A 25,541-nucleotide genomic window follows, 5' to 3' on the forward strand; every position below is an offset into this window, starting at 1 on the left:
AAGACCCAGTCACATTCCATCTTCAATGCTCTCACTGATGCAAGGAGGTTTTGGCTTAAAATCTCACCATACATGTCCTCGTTTATTCTTCCCTTAACACGGATCAGTTGTCCTGTCCCCTTTGCAGAAAAACAGCCCCAAAGCATGATGTTTCCACCGCCAAGCTTCACAGTAGGTATTGTATTCTTGGGATGCAACTCAGCATTCTTCTTCTTCCAAACACAACGCTTTTTGTTTCATCTGACCACATTATATTCTCCCAATATCCTCTTCTGGATCATCCATATGCCACTGCAAGATTTGAGTCCCTCTTGGCGTAGTGTGTTACTGATGTTAGCCACTGTTACTTTGGTCCCAGCTCTCTGCAGGTCATTCGTCAGGTCCCTCTGTGTAGTTCCGGGAATTTTGCTCACCGTTCTCATGATCATTTTGAACCCACAGGATGAGATCTTGAGTGGGGCCCCAGATCAAGGGCGATTATCAATGGTCTTGTATGTCTTCCATTTTCTTAAAACTTCTTAAAACAGTTGATTTATTCACACCAACCTGCTCACCTATTGTAGATTCACTCTCAGGTCTACAATTTTCTTTCATGTGTCCTTCAACAGCTCTTTGGTCTTAGCCATGGTTGAGTTTGAAGTCTGACTGTTTAAGGCTGTGGACAGGTCTCTGTACTTCAGATAACAAGGTCATAGTTGAAGTGTACCTATGACGAAAAGTACAGAGGTTTCTCATCTTTCTGAGTAGGAGAACTTGCACAAAAAGTGGCTGACTAAATACTTTTTTAGCCCCATTGTATTCACCACTGCAAATGTAACACTAAAAAATGCAGGGATAAGTGTAATATCATGGAGTCTATAAACAGGAGGAATATGAACTCTTTCAACAGGTATTACACTTTGGTTTGTTTGTTATATCAGTAAAAATAATTGGCCGGTGACTTTGCACATAATTATCAAAATTGTTTTACAATAAATATCATCTTTATTAAAAATGTGTGTTCAATTATACAGCAGCTGTTATAACTCTATGCTCAACATGTTATGCTCAGTCAAATACAGCATTCATTTGTAACACAAGGATCGTTCTGAAGAGAGATGGATAAGGTGTGCCCTCTGGAAAAAATATAGTTGATCAGCCAATACACACTTGCTGTTCTCTCTACTGGCTTCTGAATGTTCAAACTGAGTTCATACAAAATCACAAGCATATCATGTGTGTGCATGTGACTGTGCACAATACAATACAATACAACACATACAATTCTATTATTCAGAATGGCTGACTTTGGGGTGAAGTTAAGTTCATTTTGTATTTCACAGTGCACCGTAAGCATAGCTCTGTGCAATATTAACAAAGGCCAAGATGAAGTTTGAAGTAGATGCCTGTGGGGATATTTAAAATGCCGTGTTAAGGGTCTTGCCCAAGGACTGTTAATAATGTAACATAATGTTTTTAATTGAAGTAGGAATCGTAATCTGCAATATGGAGGACAGTGGTGTTGCCCACCAAGTGTCATAGTTTGCTTATTTTGTAAGAACACCTCTGTTTGTTTATTACGTTATAGTAGAAATGCAATTGTATTTTGCATGTTTGTGTTACTTTACAGTATGTAATATCATAAGAGTTAAATGTTTATGTGTTTAATCATTTTTGATGAAACGAGTGTGAGTACAAAATCATAATGGTTCAGTTGCAGGTAAAGATAGGGGAACCAGACATGTCCTCTTTTCGGGACCTAATAAATGTGTCTGAATTTCTAAATCTCCAAAACTGTCCGAGATTTTGCCGTCCACAGTCTCCCCCCTGTCCTTTACAATAGGCTCTAATCCCTTTCTTGAAGTGTGCACTTTGATGACGTATGATGACGTTGTTGGAGTTGAGCAAAAGGGACGCGCCGGAATCAAGTGTTCAAGGAGTCGGAGCTCAGAGCTGAAATGGGACACACTTCTTGTGCTTACATCACTTTCAGCCGAGCTTCACTTCACATCACAATGTTTTACTGGAACGTCGAACATAAATGTGTTGAAAGTTGTTAGGGTTATTTATTATAGTCTTTTACTTGTTTTTGTAATCGTTTCTGTGTCACACAAGCCTTTCACTTTCTGCTCTGTATTTTACAAAACTGAAATTCGTCACTTCCGTCCCTATAACGACACAAATACACGGACACACCTGACCGTTACTGACTCTCAGACGAGTTAATCCAGTTACATCTGCACAGTTTTTCTGTTTCACATTAACTTTAGAAGAACACAGGCCAAATCATTAAAACCAGAACAGGAGAGAGACTGAGTTAAAGCTCTCACTTACAGCACGTTTCATCAGTCAGACCTTTTAACGTATGAAATATAAGTATTTTTACATAAATGTCTGGATCCTAGCGATGCTCTGATCATTAATCAACTCTTAATTACTTCTGTTTGATAAAATGTGGTGCTTGATTTTAGTAACGTTTTAAAAAACAGTTAAAAGTTAAACTCCTCAGTTTCTGTCATGATCCGGAGTTTTCTGGTGTAAACAAGTCGCTTTAATAATGGGCTTCAGTTTTGAAGTGTGGTGTGAACAGAAAATAACAGGTTTCAATGACAATAAACGGTCAAGAAATGACAAAATTATTATTTTATTATTTTTTGCTTAGGGCCAGATGTTGAATGGAAAGGAATCTGTCCAAAAAGGCATTTGTTTTTTATCTTGTTAACGAGTATCTGTTTATGTATTAAACAGCAGCATAGTTACATGGTTATGCAAGCGTTTGTGCTGCCAACCTGCCCCATGAGTCCTCTTTTTTGAAAACTCAAATATGGTCACCCTTGGTAAAGATCATTTTTCTTTAAGACATATGTGTTAAAAAAAGAGAGGACCAAAATTCACAACACTGGAAAAATCCCGCTTCATAGATCATATGCGTAAATGAAACTGCACTTATGCAAGACACTGAGCCCCCTACAACCTTCCTCTTCAGGGGTCAAATATTGAGAAATGGACTATTATTGTGTAAAATCACCGGCAAGATCCACATAAACATGTAACCAGATAAAATGAACTTTAGTCCTGTTAAAAAACAAAACAACATAATGTCTTAAGACTGTGTTACAGATGGACTTAAGCTTGAGGCATGGCTCTCTGCAGGGCTCTTCACACCATGTCTTAAAACATCAAAATTGTCTTTTATGACTATAGGAAGAGACCAGATAATATCCTCCTGTGTCTAGCACTCTCTGGTACAGAAAATAAATCCTATCTTGTGCAATGTGTAACAGATTATAATAATGACTGAATGACAAATGATTAACAGTAACACATGAAAGGTGTTAATTTAATGTCACATATCAGTACAGGAAATGTTTTTGAATTATTGCAAGCAGAGAGACATTCCAATCACTTGTTTGCACTTGAAGTAATGACGCATTACTGATTGTGACTGCGGGTGGGAGTTTCATGAGAACCGTGGGGGCAGTTCTGGATGGGTACAGAAACTTCTACTCAACTAAAACAAAGTTATCTAGGCGGTATGGTTTGTTCAGTGTCAACTCAACAAGCATCATAGATTTCCAAGAAAAAGAAAAGTGAAGTTCTCAGAACCATGCACACTTTCAAATCTCTGCTTCAATATGTTTGAGTCTCCACAGGTTCTAAATCATCTCATATGCTGATTTGAAATATTGAGTTTTTCAATTCACAATGGGCAGACTCTGATTCAAAGGTGTATTAATCAGCATTAAGAATTGGACTAAGAACATTTATGATCATAGCCAATGAAAATATATTTTAACTGGCATTCTCCTCCAAAGTGCAATGAGCTGTCCAGTGACAACCTATGAAGTGGAACTGGAAGGTTGCTGGTTTAATTACCTCTGTCCCTTGTGTTCTAATGTGTGTGTGTGTGTGTGTGTGTGTGTGTTCACTGCTACAGATGGTTTAAAAGACACTTTTACTTATATGTTGTACAATGACAAATATTTGCACATATTTACTAGTGTACTTCTCTGAGGCTGAAATAACTAATTTAGAGGTTGCAATTCAAACAAATGTAGGTTGTGAGGAGCCCAGAGTCATTGTTTGAAAATCACATTTGTATAAAAAGCCCTGTTACATCAAAATGTATCTGACAGTAGAGGCTTGTGCTGCATCCCTAATAGTGCCATACTCCCAGATAATAGTGCACTTTAAATATAAAACTAGGATTACTGGTTCACACAGACCGTGCGCTATTTTGACAGAGAGTTGTGAAGCTTGTAGATCAATATAAATGGTTTTAAAATCTGAAATACAGCACACTGAGTACAGAAACTTATTTTATGGCCTATAACTGTGTTCTGTATAGAGTGTAGGGGGATTGCTTTTTATGTTTAGCCTCAATTGTTCTGTAGCTTGGATACATCAACATTCATGTCACATCAGACAAGAATAAAGGCTTTATTTCACTGAAAGAATTTCATGTTAAAACATTATCATCCACCAATCTGTTTCACTCTCTGAGCACAGGGTCAACATCCTCAGATTTAGAAAAGATTGAGATAAAAGAATATGTTAGTCACTGTAGTTTCGTACATGCTAAAAATAGCTATAACAGTCCAAAACTTGCAAAAAGAATAACAATTCTATTAATTAACAGTGCATCTCCACAACTAGTCTGTGTTCTCCTTATCCACAACCACTGACTCGACCTTTCAGCTGCTTCTGTTTACTCCTTCAAAACTGCACTTTGTTTCCGGCCCCTGATGTACACAAGCAGACATGTGGCAAATCCCCAAACAGCTATATCTACTGGTATATCTTGGGCCTGCCACCCACGTTCCCTCACGCCAGCTGTCAAGTCCGCATACTTCAGCTTCTTCCTTTCGAATGCTTTGTCCTTATCTATAATTACAATCAGCACAAGCTTCGCAGTAAAAGAAACAAAAATATAGGGCCTTTATAAAACTGTAATTTCCCATAAACAGAGCTAAATATTACGATTTTTTTTTTCAGATTAACAAAGGCAGCAAATTCAAATTGCAACAATCCAAAAAGAAGCCCAAATGACTCGAGTTATAAACGGGTTTCTGTAGTAATTCAAAGAATGAATAAAAACTTAACAGTCAACTTCAGCCACATGCAAAAAAAAAAAATTACTTTTTCCCCTCAAACAAAAATTACTCTGATTTTCTGAATGTAAAGAATCACAGATGTTTCCTCAAACAGGTTTATATCATAAGGCTTGACTATTATGCAGAATAAAAATAAGCAGTAAAAGATTTCATAGAATAGAGTTCTTTGTAATCTCTCAACAAGTATGAAATATCCTAGGGCTGGGCAATTAATCGACTTCTAATCTACATAATCTTGTCTATATTGATTATATCAATGATTTTTATTCTGTTATGTGCCCACTGTGTGTTCATGTACTATCCCTTTAAAACCACGCTGCCAAGCTGTAGTCACAGGATTCTGCCCCCTATCTGCCACATGGAAGCAACCTAACATTGAGCGACTCGAGCAGCTCGTACCAAAGACAAACACATCATCTGTGGTCTGGACGTGCTGTGGTTTGACTATAATTAAGACGGCACAGAACAAAAAGAAATTAAATGTAAACGCTGAGGAAAAAAACAGTTTTAGGGACCAAAGCAAAACCACACACCAAATATAAACAGAGAGGAACAAGCTCCCAGCAACATTAGAAAAAATATCCCAGCTTTAACACTGGAGCAGATAAACAGTACAAGCCTCGTCTCTGAACTATGATGGTCAAAAACAAAATAAGTGTTCATTAATCTTAATTATGGTAAAATGTACAATTACAGTGCCTTGCGAATTAACAAATAAAAAACTGAAGAGTGGGGTGTGCAATATTATTCAGACCCTTTACTTTCTGTGCAGCAAACTCACTCCAGAAGTTCAGGGAGGATCTCTGAACGATCCAGTGTTATCCCAAATGACTGATGATGATAAATAGAATCCACCTGTGTGTGATCAAGTCTCTGTATAAATGCACCTGCTCTGTGATAGTCTCAGGGTTCTGTTCAAAGTGCAGAGAGCATCGTGAAGATCAAGGAACACACCAGGCAGGTCCGAGATACTGTTGTGGAGAAGTTTAAAGCCAGATTTGGATACCAAATATTTCCCAAGCTTTAAACATCCCAAGAAGCACCGTGTAAACAATCATATTGAAATGGAAGGAGTATCACACCACTGCAAATCTACCAAGACCCGGCCGTCCCTCTAAACTTTCATCTCGAATAAGGAGAAGACTGATCAGAGATGCAGCCAAGAGGCCCATGATCACTCTGGATGAACTGCAGAGATCTACAGCTGAGGTGGGAGAGTCTGTCCATAGGAAAACAATCAGTCGTACACTGCACAAATCTGGCCTTTATGGAAGAGTGGCAAGAAGAAAGCCATTTCTCAAAGATATCCATAAAAAGTCTCATTTAAAGTTTGCCACAAGCCACTGGGAGACACACCAAACACGTGGAAGAAGGTGCTGTGGTCAGATAAAACCAAAATCCAACTGTTTGGCCACAATGCAAAACTATATGTTTGGCGTAAAAGCAACACAGCTCATCACCCTGAACACACCATCCCCATTGTCAAACATGGTGGTGGCAGCATCATGGTTTGGGTCTGCTTTTCGTCAGCAGGGACAGGGAAGATGGTCAAAATTGATGGGAAGATGGATGGGGCCAAATACAGGACCATTCTGGAAGAAACCCTGTTGGAGTCTGCAAGAGACCTGAGACTGGGACGGAGATTTATCTTCCAACAAGACAATGATCCAAAACATAAAGCCAAATCTACAATGGAATGGTTCACAAATAAACGTATCCAGGTGTTGGAACTGCCAAGTCAAAGTCCAGACCTGAATCCAATCGAGAATCTGTGGAAAGAGCTGAAGACTGCTGTTCACAAACGCTCTCCATCTAACCTCACTGAGCTCCAGCTGTTTTGCAAGGAAGAATGGGCAAGAATTTCAGTTTCTCAATGTGCAAAACTGATAGAGACATACACCAAGCGACTTGCAGCTGTAATTGCAGCAAAAGGTAGCGCTACAAAGTATTAACGCAAGGGGCCGAATAATATCGCACGCCCCACTTTTCAGTTTTTTATTTGTTAAAAAAGTTTGACACATCCAATAAATTTCATTCCACTTCACAATTGTGTCTCACTTGTGACTCTTCACAAAAAATTCAAATTTTATATCTTTATGTTTGAAGTCTGAAATGTGGCAAAAGGTTGAAAAGTTCAAGGGGCAGAGTACTTTCACAAGGCACTGTAACTGTGATTGATTTGGGCTCATATTGCACAGCACTAGAATATTCCATAGCAAGATGACAGATAGATGTCATCAGGGCATTTCGTATGTGTGTTAAGAGGCACCTAGTTTTATGTCATTAACAACTATTGCAGTATGTGATATTAATACAGCATCACACTCAGTGTTCAAAACTGTGCAGATTAAATTGCCTAGTTAAACTTTTCATTCATTCATTCATTCATTCATTATCTGTAACCGCTTATCCAATTCAGGGTCGCGGTGGGTCCAGAGCCTACCTGGAATCATTGAACGCAAGGCGGGAACACACCCTGGAGGGGGCGCCAGTCCTTCACAGGGCAACTCACACATTCACACCTACGGACACTTTTTTGAGTCGCCAATCCACCTGCAACGTGTGTTTTTGGACTGTGGGAGGAAACCGGAGCACCCGGAGGAAACCCACGCAGACACGGGGAGAACACACCAACTCTTCACAGACAGTCACCCGGAGCGGGAACCGAACCCACAACCTCCAGGCCCCTGGAGCTGTGTGACTGCTACACCTACCTGCTGCGCCACCGTGCCGCCCCTAGTTAAACGTGATGATGATTAAACATATTGATTATTGATTATGATTATTAAACATATTAACAAATCCATGTTGAAGCTGACAGGTTTAATATTGAAAGATGTAGATGGATGTGAGTTCACTACTTAGCCCTTTTTCTATGTGTTATACCTTATTATTAAGGAGTTATATTTTATACATATGTTTCTCCAGTGATAATTGTCTTATTTATAAAATTGCCATGATACTGATACCCATGGGCTTAATTTTTTTTCAGAGATTCTGCATTAAACTGGTTCATTCAGGGACTATGAACCATTTTCATTCTCATGTGAGTTACTCTTTAAAGGAAAAATATATAAAAATAAATCCCAAATACATTATTTACATTAATATAATGTTCTACTTGGTAATTTGTGCTTGGTAATAATGCCTCTGTTACATTCTGATTCTGCTACTTGGGAATGAACTGTGATTAACAGTGTAAGGATTCTCTCACTACAGCTTAAGCCCAAAGAAACTAATTTACTTAATGAATCATCATAGTTTTAAGACATACGCATGGAGTCCTATTTTATATTGCACAATCTTTGTCAGACTCAGCTAATGGTCGGTATAAGCTTTAGGCCTAGATCCAGTGAACGCAAATATTTGCGTCACCTTTTTAAAATCCAAGTACCTTCATTTAAATGTGATTAGATAGTCTGGATAAGCCTGGCAGTCATGGAACACCACAAACATGCTTGGGTTCTGCACGTTGTCGACTACACTGTCGAAACGAACGCTGGGGTCCTGAGTGGAACGGGCTGGAGGAGTCTTCATGTCACTCTGGCCCTGGGTGTAATGACCCGTGAGGACAAGGGCTACAAACATGAGCTGTGTCCCATCTGCTGCAGGTACAGAGTAAATCTCATTGGCAGAGTAACTGGCGTCCACAGCGAAATATGTCCCAATACCAAATCTTGTTGCTGCAATAAAATAAAGCAGAAGCGAAAGCAAGGACAGTGATAGAAATCAGTAACAACTCAGTTTATATTATGTAACTTATAATATAAAAACATAATTCCTGGAAATGTTAATACACTTTGCAAAATGTAAACAAAACCAGAATGTAATGATGTGCACATAATTAAAATCTTTTATTAATTTGAAAACAAACAAATATATCTTCAAATTTCAAATTCAGTTTCAAATGTCGAATCTGAGAAGTTTGTTGGGAAAAACATTTGCCAATTTTGAATTTAATGCAGCAAATGTACCATTCTGTCCTGCAAATCTGCGGTCAAAGTTAGTCTTCTGTATGGAAGAGCAGGCATCCGCTGTGGTACCATGATACAGAACTCTCTTTCCGGCTCCAACTGGAAGCCCATTCCGGTCCTCCAGCTCTTTCTTGCGCACTTCAAATGCACGACGCAGATGAACATTCTGGATTCGCTCAATCTGTGGAAGCCCAAAATATAAACCAATATTTTAATATAAAACTTGCTGTTTTTGATTGTTTATGTGTAGAAGCTGTGTGTGTGAACATAACAGACTTTGCGCTTAGGTTCTTAATAGAGCTGCTACTGCTTCAGAAAAACGTGTGGTACAAATTTCAGTCTTTTGAAATGATCAATTTACTGCTGTCTTCTGTTCAGTGTTGAGACACTAACACTAACAAACACTAACAAAGACTGAAGACAGCTCACCTTGAGCACTGTTTTCTGGACAGTTCTCTTGAAGTCAGCCTTCACTCTTCTGTACTCAGCAGACGTGACCAGCAGAGGGACCACCTTCAGAGCCTCCCCAGGGACCATATTATCCCAATAAAAAGGGATAGAAAAATCTGACACACACAGAGCAACATTTTTACCGTCTTTGAATATATATATATATAATTTTTTTTTTCTTTTTCCTGTAGGAAATCCAGTTAAAATAATATTACTATCACAAAATAGCTTTTTGATATATTAATAATGATTTTAGATCAAATATAGCAAAAATCAACATTTTATTTAAAAATATCATAAGAAAAGTTTATGAGAAAAAAAGAAAAAATAACCTGAAACATGTGGACTTTAATTATTAACATATGAGTGATCAATATATTAAATAACTTCTACCTGAAAGGTTCTCCAGGCGTTTCAGCTTAGACACCTGTTGTAGAACGCCAGCTGATGTGACCTCCATTGTTGTCAGATTGACGTTCCACTTCTGTCTCTGAGCGTCCAGCACGCCTTCTGAGACGTCATTGTTCTCCAGCTGATGATGAGCCTTTTTGGGAAGCCTCTCCCAGTCACCCCTTGATCCCAGAATGCACCAACTGACTTTAGCAAATATACGGTCCTGATCTCTCCCTCTCACCTGCAGGGGAGATTTAGCATAAAATACATCACTGTGTCCCAAACAGACATATATATATATCATATATATATATATACATAGCACAAAAAGTAAGGAAATGTGTGTTTGGTAGATTATTTCTTTGTTGTAACAATGCTTCTTGGCAATAAACCTTATGATGTTGGAAAACCTGCACATTTCCCTTTTAAATGGCCACATTTGTAAGGAACATGTATTTGATGTATGAGCAGTAGAGCTGAGGGCGTGGATTGCGCCCATAAAAAATTTGCCAAATCCTCTCTGCCAAAGCCATACAGCTTATTCTGTGTGATGGTGTGGGGCCTCACTGGAAAAACAAGGCTTGTCATCATTGGAGGCAACCTCAAAGCAGAGAGATATCGAGATGAAATTCTGCTACCAGTGGCAATCCCTTATCTCCACAGTCTGGGACCGAACTCTATCCTCCAAGATGACAACACTCACCCCCACAGAGTGGGGTTTATCAGAGACTACCTCCAGAATGTGGGAGTGGAGAGGATGGAATGGCCTGTCAGCTCCTGACCTCAACCCCATTGAACCCTTGTGGGATCAGCTTGGGCGTGCTGTTGGTGCCAGAGTGACCCACACAACCTTGTTGGCTGACTTGCGAAAAAAGTGTTGGTTGAGGAATGGGATGCCATCCCACAGCAGTGTGTGATCAGGCTGGTGACCAACGTGAGGAGGAGGTGGAGGCTGTTGTGGCTGTGTGTGGTTTTTCCACACGCTACTGAGGCTCCTGTTTGTTAAATGAATAAATTGTTACATTGTAAATATGTCTTTTTTCTTCAAACTTCAATCATCCAGGGAAACTTTGTTATTTACACTTTTAACATAGGTATCAGATGAAGCCCCAGGTTTTGAAATAGCAGTAGTGTAGAAAATGAAAGTGGTAATGTTATTCTTAATCGAACCTGAAAAATGTTTTGCTCTGCTGGAATTACATCACATAAATGTCTGGTTTGGTTCATGCCGTACCTGTCTAAGAAGAGCTTCCTGCATCATGCGGGTTATTTCATTTACTCCATTGGTCAGGCCCCTTACAACCAATCTATTGCGGCCCTGTTGAGTTATCTGTATGCCCAGGGAATCTAGGTTTTTGGTGATCTGCTCAATTTCCTCTTGGCCAAAGTGTCTCAGCTCCTCCTCAGAGAAAATCCAAGAGGAGCACTCTTTCTCGTAAAGTCGGCGAAGTTCTATAGCAGCTTCTGCCACACTCTCTGCAGTTAATCCCAGCACCAGAAACTCAGATTTGTCTGTATGCTGCACTGGCAGGGACTGGACCAGTGAGCTGAGATTTGTGGATGAAGAAGATGATCGGTGCCCTCTAGCGATGGCAATGGAAGGTATGAGTGGAGCAGGAGCTGAAAAAAACAAGTAGAAACATGATATAAAAGATTCAAAAGAGTGCTAGAGGGTGATAGAAATTTACTCTTTTTTTATGTTCACTAAAATTGTAATTTTTATTATGTCCATAGAGATTAGTTCAGAATCTCTCATAAATACAGGCATTAATAGAGTGTAATAATATAACATAATGTTGTAGTCATTATTGGAATAAATCAGTTATTGATTGTAAAAGTGTAGAAATCAAAAACAGACTAATAGTGATTTGAATTATGCTCTGATAGATAGCTTTTGTAAATAGAAATAAAAAAAGTGAAAACAAAAATAAATAAATAATTAAAAACGCCTAAAACGAGATGTGTTCTTAAAAAAGTGTTTTAAAAAAAAGTTTTTAACATGAAAATTGCGAGCTAAAATGAACGGAATTAACACATTTAACAAAAGAAAAATATACACTGAGACCTTGACAACTAAAAATAACATTATATTTTTCAGGAATTAGTGTGTCCAACCTTTGAGTTTCTACAGCTTATTTATAATAATATATATTAATAATTTATTAATAAAGTTTTTGTACCTCTTTAAAATAAGGCTACAATTAAAAAAGTTTATAAATTGTTTTAAAAACCTGTTTATTAAATTGTTAATCATAAGGTTGTAAACAACTTAAAGGTCATTAATAATCGTTTGTAATTTTAATACATTTACCGAATGTGCTCAGAGACAATGCGTTCTTATTTAGACAAAGTGAATGTGTACACACCGACTGTTAAACTGATGAAAATTGATCATGATTTTAATGAAATAACCCTAACCCAGATTCTAAGTTTGTGGCACTGAAGGCATGAGGACACGGATGCACTTAATATAAGCAGATAACCGAAGGCCAGAAGGATGAACCGAACACTGCCATTAATAACACACAATACAGAACTTAACTACAGGACAAGAAAACCACATACTATACATGACTGGATTCAATATAGACAAGGAAAAACCAACAACTGTGAACTTGTTCACATGACCCCTGAGAGCTCACCGGTGTGGAGCATTAACAAAACAGACACATGAGGGAGCGAAACCAAAGCTCAGATACATGCCTGAACATGTGGAATGATACACCAAGAGAGGGCGAATCTTGACACAATGCTAGTGTATCGTGTTCCACTTTGCCAAATGGTCATGAGATATTATTTTATTGCCACCTGAGCCTAAAAAACTTTAAGATGCCGGTCATAATGAAATATTCTTAATAAAAATAATCAGATATTAATCACATTTAAATCACAACAAGGTTTTTATCCAGAAAACTCAACAATAAGTTTATTTTCTCAAACAGTTTGGCATTAGCTATAATACAGCTCTCCTCCAACTGAGAGTTCAGTCACTGTTTTCTTTCTGTACAATATTATCACAGCCTCTAAAAACAACGCAGCAAATTTTTGTATGTTGAATATTTTCCACATAAAATATCATCACTCTCCAAAGAACAGCGTGTCTCCATTCGTGTGGATTTTTTAATCTACTGCATCATTTGAACACAGACATAAAATATTAATATGCACAGAGGCTACAGACAAGATTTGATGTTTATTTTTCCCAAAACCAGTGAAATTCATCAAATCACAAGAAACATTAAAAATGTATTATCTGTAGAGAAAATCTGAGCAGAATGTAGTTTAGAAGTATGTTCTCACCTGTCATCTGTGTAAACGTGCCAAAAACCTGCTGTGCCACAGCTTTGAACTCCAAGAAGACTGTGATTTTCCTCAGTACGATCCGAACAGTTTTGATGTGTGTGAAGTTAGTCCCTGTAATAGCATCCTTCACTCCTTGGAGAATGGACTGAGCAATCAGCCGCGCCTCCAGTCCTCCTTTACCTGACGGTGTCAGAGTCATTATACATGCTTCAGATATATGACATGATAAAGTAGATATACAATGCCATATATGTTTTAGTCCAAATTTTAAATGACAGTGTAATGCAGTACATAATATATAATATAATTAATATGTATTAGCTCATTAGCTAATTAGCTTTTTCATTGTATGCCCAAAGTTTGCAGACACCACTTCTAATGAGTGAACTCATCTATTTATTATGAGCTGCACTTATTGTCAGAACAGACATTCAGTTGTGTGCACAGTTTAGTCACCATGCCCAATGCCAATCGTGGACTAGAGAGGTATAAAGCCCTCCAGCATTGGATGAATAGAATGTGGATCAGTGATGAATATCCTTTATGCAACTTTGTAATAATCAGTCCCTGACTTTACTAATGTACTTAAAGCTGACCCAGATCTTCACAGAGGTGTTCTTAATCTAAAGCCTTTTCAGAGGAATAGAAGACTCCTTAGAAAACTTTTTATAAATTCACTTGAATTCAAATATTAGATGAGTTGGTGTCAACAACAATTGTTGGGCATATAGTGTATAATAAAGTTTAGTGTCACCATCACCATTTAAAAAAAAAAAAAAAAAAAAAAAGCGGAGATGATGTGCAAAATGTAAATAAAACAAAGAGAATGTTTTAAATATTAAAACAGAATTTTAAAAAATAATATTTGCGCAATTTAATTTGATGCAGTAACGTGTACAAAATAAAAATTGGGACAAGGGCATTATTTACTGCTGTGTTGCATTACTTCTTCTTTCCCTCTGCAAATATTTGGGAACTGAAGACACCAAGTGTAATAGTTCTGAAAGTGAAATGTGAATTATTTCCTTGTGATAGAATGTTAGCTGATCAACATCTCAGGGTCCCTGTCATAGTATTTTTTGTTGCATAATATACTAACTCTTTTCTGTGGTTCTGGCATCAAATCAGTAAACACCCAGGAGGAGTCGTGCTGTTGTAATCAATGCAGAATATGTAATGTACTTGTTTTATGAAAATAAGCAGAAATTTCCCAGAAATAAACAGGTGGGTGGCCGCCAGTTAATATAAATCTTGTATAAATCAGTCACCATTAACAGTTCCTTCACAAATGTGCAAGTCACCCATGCCATGTTGTCTCATACCATTATGCATGCTGGTTTAGACCTGTGTGCTTATAACAACCAGATGGTCCTGCTCCTCTTTAGCCAAATTTTGATTTGTCGGACCACAGGTCTTTGTATTTCTCGATCTTAAATGAGTTCGGGCCCAGAGAAGGAGGCAGCGTTTATCAAATTTTGTGTATATAGGAACTTCTTTGCATTTGTGAGTGCACAGATGGTATTTAATTGAAGTGTTTCCGAGGCCAGGTAGTGATTTACACTAAATAAAGAGTCTGTTTTGAATTCTTTACCACATTAGGGCCTAAAGACAACAGCAAGCAAATATTGGTTTTGGGCCTTGCCCCTTGCATTTTACAATTTCTCCAGATATTTTTAAACATGCCACTGACCTCTGCCAAATCAAATTTTTATTGTTTTTCTTTTTGTAGAATTGTACAAATTTATATATTAAAAACAAAAGCCAAAAACAATAATATTTCCTGGTTCCAGTGCCCCACCATTTCTTTTTCTTAAAATATTTAATCAGTTTTCAGAACATTTTATTTATAGACATTTAATGAACAAAATAATTTTGCTACCCAAAACACCTACTTTCACAGTACAGTTCTACGTTGACATATGAGTTGAATTCGTTCTGTGATCGAGCTCATAACTCAATTTGATCGTATATCAAGTTAAATTTAAAATTTATTGAAATACTATTAATCTGTTCCAGACCCAAAAACCACAACACTTTTTTGTTACATGTTTTTAAATAAGAAAAAATGTAATTTATAAATAACAGTGTGTTTAGCTTGAAGATCAGACAATCAGATCTTTTCAATCTTGACCCTATCTGATGAGCTGTGTTACTCACCAGCACAGATAGCAGGAATGGCCACAGACTTGTATCCATCACGTTCACATTTTGACACTATGTCTCGTGCCAGTCCTTTGATGACGTCTGCATTCTTTTCTCCACACACATGCATGATCACACTGCAGGGGAAGTTTCCAGGCTGGGTGGTATAAATCTCCCCCTTGTTTACTCGCGCTACAGAGTGAGAAGACAGAACACACAATTCAAACACAAAAAAATTACCACAATGTACTACAGCAGTGTTTAATTCAAATGTATTTAATTGAACTTAAGTATAGCATTAATATACAGTATCAAGTACAGTAACTATCAATAAGCAGGTAAATTAGCCACAGTACTTCTGTCTCAATTTTTTTTCATGACTGATTGCTTTGATGGTGCAACAGCCAATAGTGTGGGTAATTTAATAGCTCCTGATTTTCAGTTTCTAAGTTATGGAATCTTAATCAGTTTTTAAACACCAGTCACAAACTATGTAAATATCAGAGTTTAATGAAAAAGACATTTAAACAACACTGATGTTTTAGAGCTATTAAAAAAGCAAGCTGCAGTATCAAACATTCTCCAACTATCTACACGTCTCTTACATTTTGAATAAATTAATGGTGATTCAGAGGAAGAATCTCTCAGACTCCTTTTTTTAGATAAACATAATGGAATACCAAGAAGAGCTGAACCATGGAAATCTGTCCAATGCACTCCTACTGCCAACAAACAATCAGTGACTTCAGTGGGGCACCAGGGATCATTTTTCAGCAAGAAGTAGAAAAGGTGTAAGGGTGCCCAACACAATAAGATTCCCAAATCAGAACCACATGTGTCCAGTGCAGGAAATAATCCACAGATAGAACACACTGTGCTCACAATGTGGAGAGTCATGAAACAGGACGAGGATTGCTTTAATAAAATGGGTGAAATGATACCTGTAACTGAGAATATTTTTACAAAATCCCAAAAAAAAGGCCATCTTAAAGATTTTGGAAATCCTTCATTATGTTAATTATCACAATGCTAGAGTTTGTAAAGGATATGTTTATTTAATAAAACTGAAGTCACTGCTCTGTGCCATGCTCTTACCTCCAGTCAGAGCAGCCTGCACTTGTGGCCCAGCAACAGTCAGGATGTCATTGCACACTTCTGCAAAAGGCATTTTTAATAAAGGAAAAAGTCTAACAGTTTTTGCGCATATTAGTGTAACAATGAATACATTCTAACAACCTGCTTATCTGATAATAATGATCTGAAACAAATGAAATACATATCAAATAAAGTAGAAAGCAATGGATGTTTATCATAAAGACATCACCTGTCTGAAAGTCCGCGAAGTCAGTGGTGTTTACAATGGCGTCAGTTGTCTCATTACTGATGTCACCAAACACTAGTTGGAGCTTACAACCTCCCACTGTGATGGTGATTTCATCTATTTCAGAGCTCAGAGACTGAAAGACAGCTGTGGGAGACAATGTAATTATAGTAAATCTCTTCGCAGCAGCTCAAATGCATGTTCCATGCCACTTTGTGTATAAATTTGTATATAAGCACTAGGTAAACTGGTATTTAGTTTTCTTTTTTTTTTTGGTTAAGTTAGCACTTGTTTGGAATGCTGTTTCATTTTTTCCTTTCCTTTGGCACCATCTATAGTCCACCTCGTGCGGTTGATTTAAAGCTTCATTTGGAATATTAGAAATACACTCAATTTATACCGCTTTTACACTTATATTTTGCATCCTTACTCTGTAATCATTAGCACCTATTGTTGTTTTGTTATATACTTAATATTTCTGTTTGAATAAAATGGCAAATAGAGCATCTACCTTCTGAGCCCTTCATTTTTATTGTACTTCCCACAGTCAGTGTTATACACATTAACAACCTATACACCATTTACAAGGAGCCTGTAACTGTGTATACATTTGTTTTTGTATTATATATTTTGAATGGGGGGCGGCACGGTGGCGCAGCAGGTAGTGTCGCAGTCACACAGCTCCAGGGGCCTGGAGGTTGTGGGTTCGATTCCCGCTTTGGGTGACTGCCTGTGAGGAGTTGGTGTGTTCTCCCCGTGTCCGCGTGGGTTTCCTCCGGGTGCTCCGGTTTCCTCCCACAGTCCAAAAACACACGTTGCAGGTGGATTGGTGACTCAAAAGTGTCCGTAGGTGTGAGTGTGTGAGTGAGTGTGTGAGTGAATTGTGTTGCCCTGTGAAGGACTGGCGTCCCCTCCAGGGTGTATTCCTGCCTTGCGCCCGATGATTCCAGGTAGGCTCTGGACCCCCCGCGACCCTGAATTGGATAAGCGGTTACAGATAATGGATGGATGGATATTTTGAATGGACTTACCTTGGCCCATGTGATCCACCATTTGTGTGCTCAGCCCTGTAAAGACTGTGTGGAAGATCTAGGAACAATGCCGTTTCAAACACATATCAGTCCACTGTTTTGTTAAAATTGATTAACAACACAGTAACAATATTGCACTACAATGGCACTCTGACTGAAGCTCTTCAAGGTTTACTTTGCCAAATATTCATGTACATAGCAATAATGCCAGCGCTTACAAGACTGCAGGCAGGTGCCAGACAAAATGCAACTACTTTACCTTGTGGAATGTGAATAAACACATTTTTTCTTCTTAAATTTTAAAAACTAAAAATAATCGTTGCTAATGAAACTGTGGTATAATCCTTATAATACAGTCTAGCTTAATCTTACAACATGAGATTTTAGCACAGGTGTACTGCACACTAGTGTAAATATCACACATCATCCACTATTGTAAATCTTTTCTAAGAAATCACTTAGACACACTACCTCTTCAGCGTTAGAGTAATTGGGCATTATGGCAATTTGTACGATGCTGAGAAGACCAGTGATTCCAGTTCTGCCAAATATGCCAATAGCTTTTGTCAGTATATTGGAGGCATCTCTGATAGGAACTGACAGAGCTGGTCCTGGTCCAATTACAGGCAGAACAACAGACTTCCATCTCTGCTGCACACAAAGGGCCAAAACCCGCTCCAGACCCGAGCGCAGCGCCTATAAACAAACAGCAGCAAAATATTGACTGCATAAGTGGCTTCTAGTTGCAATCTGTAATATCACATACTTATTTATCTTAACTAGAATATTAATAAGAGACAGCCAGCAACATTCAAATCACAGCATAGGGCGGGATGCTCAGTGAGAACACATTGTGAATGTTTACAGGAGCGTCTGTCCAGTAGACAGCTAAAGACGTGCAAAAGTAACTGGTGTTCTGGTGACATTGCTTATTTTCTGGTGCCAAGTCATTTAAGAGGCAGCAGTGTTGTATCTGTTCCAGATACATGACAAAAGTCTATTACACAAGGTTTGGCTGCTGTGATCTTCCTCTGCACCACCTCTAACCTTTTCACTGTCATCTGTGCTTCCATTCCAGGGCACGCACTCAATGAAGAACACCTTGCTGCAACCTAATGGTGTCCCATCTACCTCCAGTACATCTCCAGGAGAAAGTTTGCGCTTTCCTTTGGCAGCATTAAAATTGCTCTTTAGTTGTTGTCCTCCTTTATCCAGCAAGCTCATACCAACTTTGGTTGCGTCCAAGGCTGATTTCAGCATGGGGGCAACAAGTACATCAACCTGTTCCAAGACAAATTTTAATTTTATTTTTAATGTTTATTTAAATGTATAAAATGTCATCGCTCTCCAATTAAAGACATATATCTCCATTTTTGTGGATTTTGTTTACTACATCATTGAAACACATCACTTTTGTTTTTACATTCACTTCTATTGAAAGTTATGAAGATTTTTTCCCTCTCCTATAAAGTCACTATTTTAGGAGATACATATTTTAATTGGACAGCAACAACATTTAAAAACAAAGACTAACTACTGTAGTTGGTCCTGCATCGCATCTGCCTGCTAAAAAATATAGTATAAATATACAGGGGTTAGACAATGAAAGTGAAACACCTGTCATTGTAGTGTGGGAGGTTTCATGGCTAAATTGGAGCGGCCTGGTGGACAATCTTCATTAACTGCACATTGCACCAGTAAGACCATGTGCATCCAATGGTTCAAACATTGTGTCCTGAAGGCGGTGCCGTGTATCAGGACGACAACGCACCAATACACACAGCAAGACTGGTGAAAGACTGGTTTGATGAACATGAAAGTGAAGTTGAACATCTCCCATGGCCTGCACAGTCACCAGATCTAAATATTATTGAGCCACTTTGGGGTGTTTTGGAGGAGCGAGTCAGGAAACGTTTTCCTTCACCAGCATCACGTAGAGACCTGGCCACTATCCTGCAAGAAGAATGGCTTCAAATCCCTCTGACCACTGTGCAGGACTTGTGTATGTCATTCCCAAGACGAACTGACGCTGTATCGGCCGCAAAAGGAGGCCCTACACCGTACTAATACATTACTGTGGTCTAAAACCAGGTGTTTCACTTTCATTGTCCAACCCCTGTATAGTACTTGCTAACTAACATCTTCCAACAGTATGGTTTTTAGAAGTGGATATTTCTGCATCTGCAAAATAAATTGCCAGTTGCAGTACTTGTTAAGTTGTTACTTAATGAAATAAACATAAGAAAAGTCATTATTCATATTACCTTCTGTTCTTCAATGCCCCTAAAAACAATTTCAAGGGCCAGAGATGGATCTGCAGGAATGACTTGAGAGCTAAATACAGTTAGATTAGGGAGGCTGCTCCCTGCTGTGTTTCTGGCTGCTGCAGTGCTGACTTGCGCATTGTTTTTAGGCACTATCATAACTTGAAACGAGTTCTGTACTAAAGCTAGAGTGTTAAAACCATCCCCTTGAAAGAACTTCAACACCCCGGGTCCATCCAGTTCCATTATGTCCCAGATAAGACAACCAAAGGCTGAATCAAGCTTGTCTTTCAGGTCTTTGACTCGACAACGTGGTCCTGAGATTTGGACGCATGGGCTGGGCGAGTGTGTAGCCACCACGCTCACATTGGTAGTCTTCACACCTACTAGTGCCAGGAGGTCAGAGAAACGATCTACCATTTCTGGTAAAACGAGTTGCAAGGAGTCCCTGTAATTCATGTGGTTTACCTTGTAATCCTGTATGATCTTTCTTAATTTGCAGACATCTGGGCTATAGCCTACCAGTTGCACACTCATTCTGGGATCAACATTTGTTCCTGGAACAAAGGTGAGATCCACATTTATGGCACTGTGATTAGCCTGTTGCAAGGCTTTTCTCAATTCGTCTTTCAGAGTGTCTATTTCTGTTGACGTCTCCAGTGTCACTGTCTCCAGGCTCAGGTCCCTCTGTATTGCAGTGGCTGCTTCCTCTAGAGCCCCACTGGACAGACTCAGCAGAACCAGGTCTGGACCTCTAGTATCTATCAGAACTGGACTACGCAGGCTCTGTTGGAATCGCACCTGGAACTTTTGCACAGCACCACTCGACAACAAGAATGCTGTGAGAGCTTGTGGAAGTGGGATCTTTTTCTCTTGAATCTGATTCATTAACTCTTGAAGCTTGGTTCTGGCCATTTGAACTTTGTCTTCAGGGCCTTTCAGAACAACAGTGTCTGATCTTTCTTCTGTAATTTTGACTTCTGTAAAATGTGACTTAATCTCTTGTTCAAAGCAGTCTTTCACAAGAGCATACCGCTTCTGAGACACAGGGCACTCTTGCGAGGTTGGCTTCTTCGATAAGTCATCCAGAACTTTGAAGAACCTCTCCATTTCTTTAAACTCTCCAACAATAACAGTTATATTTCCTTCATTATAGATTCCAAGGTTAAGATCCTTCATGGATAGATAGGGGTTCTGCTTCAGGATCATTATCCTTTCGTGTTCCACTACAAAACGAATAATATAGCGGTCCTGCAGCTCCCAAAAAACTTTTTCTACCTTTGCTTCCCACTTCTCTTGGAGAACTTCATCTTGAACCGCTTCCCTCATGACCACAATCTTCTCAGAGAGAACATCTACTTTGAAAGAGGTGGATAAAGATGAAAGATGTTTCTTCAAGTCTAAGGCTGCAGATGGGCTGTCTTTAAGGAACTGCAGTAAATAAGGGTCCAATTTAAATACCTTTTCCATTGGTTTACCACCTGAAGCCCCCTGAAAAAAAAATCGAATTAGTTTCTGTGGCTCATTCTTTGACATCTGCCATAAAAATGCTGAGATAAATACAATACAAAACTCTACAGAAGAAAATGCTAATGTGAAATAAGTACAAATTTATTAACAAAAACGGTATATTAACATATATTTTTAACCATTTGCAAAGTATAGTGAGAGGGCAGTTTTATAAACAAATGCAATATACTTCACATACCTTTAAATATATAAAGAAAAGGAAATTAAAGACCATTTGTGGGTTTAAAAATAGTAAGTGGCTTCATAGAAAGACTTTTTGACAGTACAGTGGAACCTCTTCCTATGAACTTGATCCGTTCCGTGACCCGGTTCGTAAGTGGAAAAGTTCGTTTCTCGAGTCAATTTTCCCCATTTAATATAATGGAAAAGCAATTAATGCGTTCCAGCCCCCACCCCGAAAGTCACCCTTTTTGCACTGATATATGTTTACAACACTCTCAAATTAGTAAAAAAATACATGTAGCGTTACTAAAAATAAAAGAGAAATACAGTGGAAACAGTAATAAAAAAGAAATAATAAAGTTGTAAGTGGTTACACATCGCTACCTTGAAGACGTGATGACTGGCTGGAGGAGTAACACAGGCACTGGCTGTATGACGGGAGGTGGGGGGTGGGCGGAGAGTAGGTGGGTGAATGTGGGGAGACGAAGCGTAGATACAGCTTAACTTAGCACGAATTTCGATGTCTGCTATTTACACTAATGCTAAATTGCTAAAGCTACAATGTGCTAATCTTAAAAGCTCACTCAAGTCTGGACGCTGGAAGACTCGCCAGTCAGTGGATATTTCCAGCCACCGGCTCGGAGGACGCTTGGGTTCATTTCTAGAGTCATGGTTCGTTGGTGGAGGCAAAAAATATTCAAATGCCCAGTTCGTATCTTGGAAAGTTCGTTAGTAGAGGTTCCACTGTGTATGTAAAAAATCATTTAATGATATGTTAATTTAGGTTTCTACAGAAGTAGAAATTATATGTAGAGGCTTAAAACATCCCTTTAAATGTAATAAATTATAGCTCAATTAATAATTGTTGCATCAATTTAATACATAAATTCAGTTTACCTGAACCACCACAAAAGAAATGTCCCATTCAGTTTCATTAATTGAAAGAACAATTGGTAATATGTTGTCACTGCCCAATTAAAAACATGAATTATTTTTGTTGATTTTTAGTTTGCTTCATCATTTGGACAACAACTGTCCGTCATATTGTGTGAAAAGTTTATGATGAATGGACCAATAGAAATGCTTGAAAATTACTTCATTGAAAGTTGTTGTTCACTGAAAGTTAAAAAACTATCTATTTTGGGAGATACATTTTTTTATTGGACAGTAATGAAATATGGAATTCATTTAAGAAATTGAGCCGACACTTGGGAAAGTTGGAACAGTTTATTAAATAAACTGAATGCATTGTTAAACTGAGGGAAAAAAATATTAAATTGAGGAAACAATTTAATACATTTTGGGGACACCTAATGTAACCTAAGGGAATGATTAATTTAAATGAGAATATGCACTAATGATAATGATTGAACTCTTTCTTCCTCCTTCAACCTAAATGTGCGTATGGTCTCTTTATTAAACGCAAAAGCAGTTGTAAAAAATCTCTGGCTGCTTATCTTTAAGCCTGTGAGGTGCGGTAATCATGTACCTGTTGATCAGACAAGGTGAGTTGGGAGGGGTTGTCCTCATCTTTGCTCTCCTGGCCTCTTAGTAATATAGATACTGCTCCACTTTGCAGGTTGATGACGTGGTCTTTTCTGCTTAACACTCGCTCTTGGTCTTAAATGAAATGTAATTAAATAAGCATTTACAAAAGCATTTTAACATAAGAAATACGGTTTATTGGTAAATGGGATAAACAACAATCATTTATACTTTATTCACCTGCTTTGTGTCTGAAGGCTATTCTGTAGGTGTCCCCCCCTATTTTCTCCACTTCACACTCTCCTCCTCCAGAACGTCGTCTGATCTGGAAGTACTGTGTTATTCTTTTTACGTCGTCCTCTGGGAGGTTCTTTGCTTCAAAATACACGGCGTACTGCAAGTCTGTCATCTTTAATCCAGTTACGAGCGCTCCCACACTGCTCGGTTCTGCTTTTATATCGTTACAAATTCGAAAACTGTTTCCTGTCAGCTCCAAACCGAAAGTACAGTCACTCAACACTTTCACTTTTAGTTTAAGACCAGAAAATCCACTCTGCCTCTGCTAAAGACTACCTTTTCATCAATAACCTCATCACGCTAATTATTTATATTATATAATTGGCTTTATGTATTTCTTGTCTATGAAGTGTGCTTCATGTTTGATTTTGTTTGGCTGGGGATTTTCACTTGACATAAAATCTACATGAGACAAGTTCTTTACTCCACACAGCGCCAGTGGTAATATTTGTCCATCGTTGTTCAAATGTTGTCTTTGTTGACATTATCTATAATGCCTTAAGCTAGACTGTGATTGGGGTGCATCAATCTGGATAATGTGTTTGACTTAGACAAGACATTGTATTTTTTTCCATTTCTGTACAGATTCCAAGTCTCCACTGGTATATTTTTATTTTGCATCAAAATAAAAAGGCTTTGTACTGTGTTAGTGTTTCAGGACTGAGGCTGCTCTCTTGTGCTGACCTGTTGAGCCTACATTTTTATTTCTTTTTTTTGTTTGTTTTGTTTTATTTTATTGTTCGTGCAGACTGCAAAACTTTTGGCGTTAACCACTCAGATGGTTAAAATTTAACGCTCACAATGTTTCTTAATGTAATTCTGAAAAAAAAAAAATTGTGCTGACAGGCCTTACATAGTTCACATTGTTCTACAATGTGAGGCTAGACTGTTTATGTTGCCACTTTTGCCGCACACAGCACTACACTAAAGGAAGACGTTCTCTGTTAGACGGCGACGGCCGCTATGGAAGGCCAACGCACTCAAAAGAGTTGCTGAAAAAGGCTAGTGTTCTCCGCTGCTTTTGATATCTAACATATTTTATATTTTCTGTGTTTTATTACTGTTATATTTCTGTTTGCTTACTGAACTGTTTTAAATGCTTTAAAGATGGCGGATTTAATTCATTTCTACATTAAAAGAACATGTTTTTCAAATTGTAAAGGTTTGTCCTTTTCCATTTTTTAATTCCTTTAACACCTTGGATTTGGTCCCAAAATCCAAATCCCATACATCAATAACTATGATAAAATGGCTATAATAATTTACATACACGTTACATTTTATTTTAAAATTACTGCCATTTAAATGAAGCTACTAAGAAAACAGCTTACAGTTTTTGATTATTGGGTACTCTAAATGTACTCAAAATATAATCACCCTAATTAATAGCCTTGCAGCCTGAGTTAGAGAAGCAAAATTCTGATTCCAAAAATTTCTGGTGATGGCAAAGTGTTTACATACAAAACAAAATGGTAGAAATTTTGGAAGCTGTGCCTTCCTCTGAAAGCACCCATCTGTCATGTTGGTTGTTATACCAATTTTTTACTCTTTCAATGTTTATTGTAAAAGCTTGTGCATTATGTTCAATTGCATTGAGTTATTTCCTTAATTTCTGAAGCTACATAGTGTTGGGCCATACTGATTTTATGAATTTTACCTAGGTCTGTAGAATCCAAAACTGCTTGTATGACAGGTGCCCTTGAGCAGGCTAGAAATCCTCTGGTTCCTATTTAAAGTAGTCATTTTATTGCTCTCACATGAATACCCTTATGGGAATATAGGTGTAGGGAATTGCTCTGGGAAATTTCATAAAAACAGACCTGTGATTGTTATTATGAAATTCTATCAATGAATATGCAGTATGCTGTAATATACTTGTACTTTTATTTTGAAATAAAACTATGATTGACAGCCAAGGCCTGACCAGCATCAAAAATCTACCTTGTTTATTTCTTACATTTAAGGAACATTGCCTCAGAGCATGTTCAACCTAATGAATGCTTCATGATTCGTGTTGTGTTGTACATATATATTACACATTTACATCTCACACTCACATTTAATGATTTGTTTTTTCAGGTTTACATATCATTTGC

General features: G+C 38.0%; 1 protein-coding gene across 1 annotated transcript; it reads right to left on the bottom strand.

The window, feature by feature from the left end:
- Positions 1-2,645: 2,645 nt before the first annotated feature.
- LOC136706745 (protein mono-ADP-ribosyltransferase PARP14-like) lies at positions 2,646-20,400 on the bottom strand. Its single transcript, XM_066680358.1, has 13 exons — positions 19,972-20,400; positions 18,755-18,988; positions 18,179-18,403; positions 17,708-17,765; positions 16,680-16,823; positions 16,451-16,510; positions 15,371-15,547; positions 13,211-13,393; positions 11,145-11,530; positions 9,911-10,151; positions 9,497-9,633; positions 9,068-9,248; positions 2,646-8,776 (listed from the first exon to the last, which is right to left on the bottom strand). The coding sequence occupies exons 1-13, from the start codon at positions 20,389-20,391 to the stop codon at positions 8,490-8,492; spliced, it is 2,733 nt and encodes a 910-aa protein (XP_066536455.1). The 5' UTR covers positions 20,392-20,400; the 3' UTR covers positions 2,646-8,489.
- Between the last annotated feature and the right edge of the window lie 5,141 nt (positions 20,401-25,541).

The sequence above is a fragment of the Hoplias malabaricus genome, chromosome 9, assembly GCF_029633855.1.
Source record: "Hoplias malabaricus isolate fHopMal1 chromosome 9, fHopMal1.hap1, whole genome shotgun sequence".
In the NCBI taxonomy this organism is placed as follows: domain Eukaryota; kingdom Metazoa; phylum Chordata; class Actinopteri; order Characiformes; family Erythrinidae; genus Hoplias; species Hoplias malabaricus.

Excerpts from the sequence above, each read along its gene's own strand:
- LOC136706745 (XM_066680358.1), bottom strand. The coding sequence starts at position 20,391 with ATGGTAGATCGTTTCTCTGACCTCCTGGCACTAGTAGGTGTGAAGACT. Across the intron at positions 17,766-18,178 it reads ATTACTCTAACGCTGAAGAG|ATCTTCCACACAGTCTTTAC; the intron begins GTAGTGTGTCTA and ends CATTGTTCCTAG. Across the intron at positions 16,511-16,679 it reads CTTCGCGGACTTTCAGACAG|AAGTGTGCAATGACATCCTG; the intron begins GTGATGTCTTTA and ends TGCCTTTTGCAG.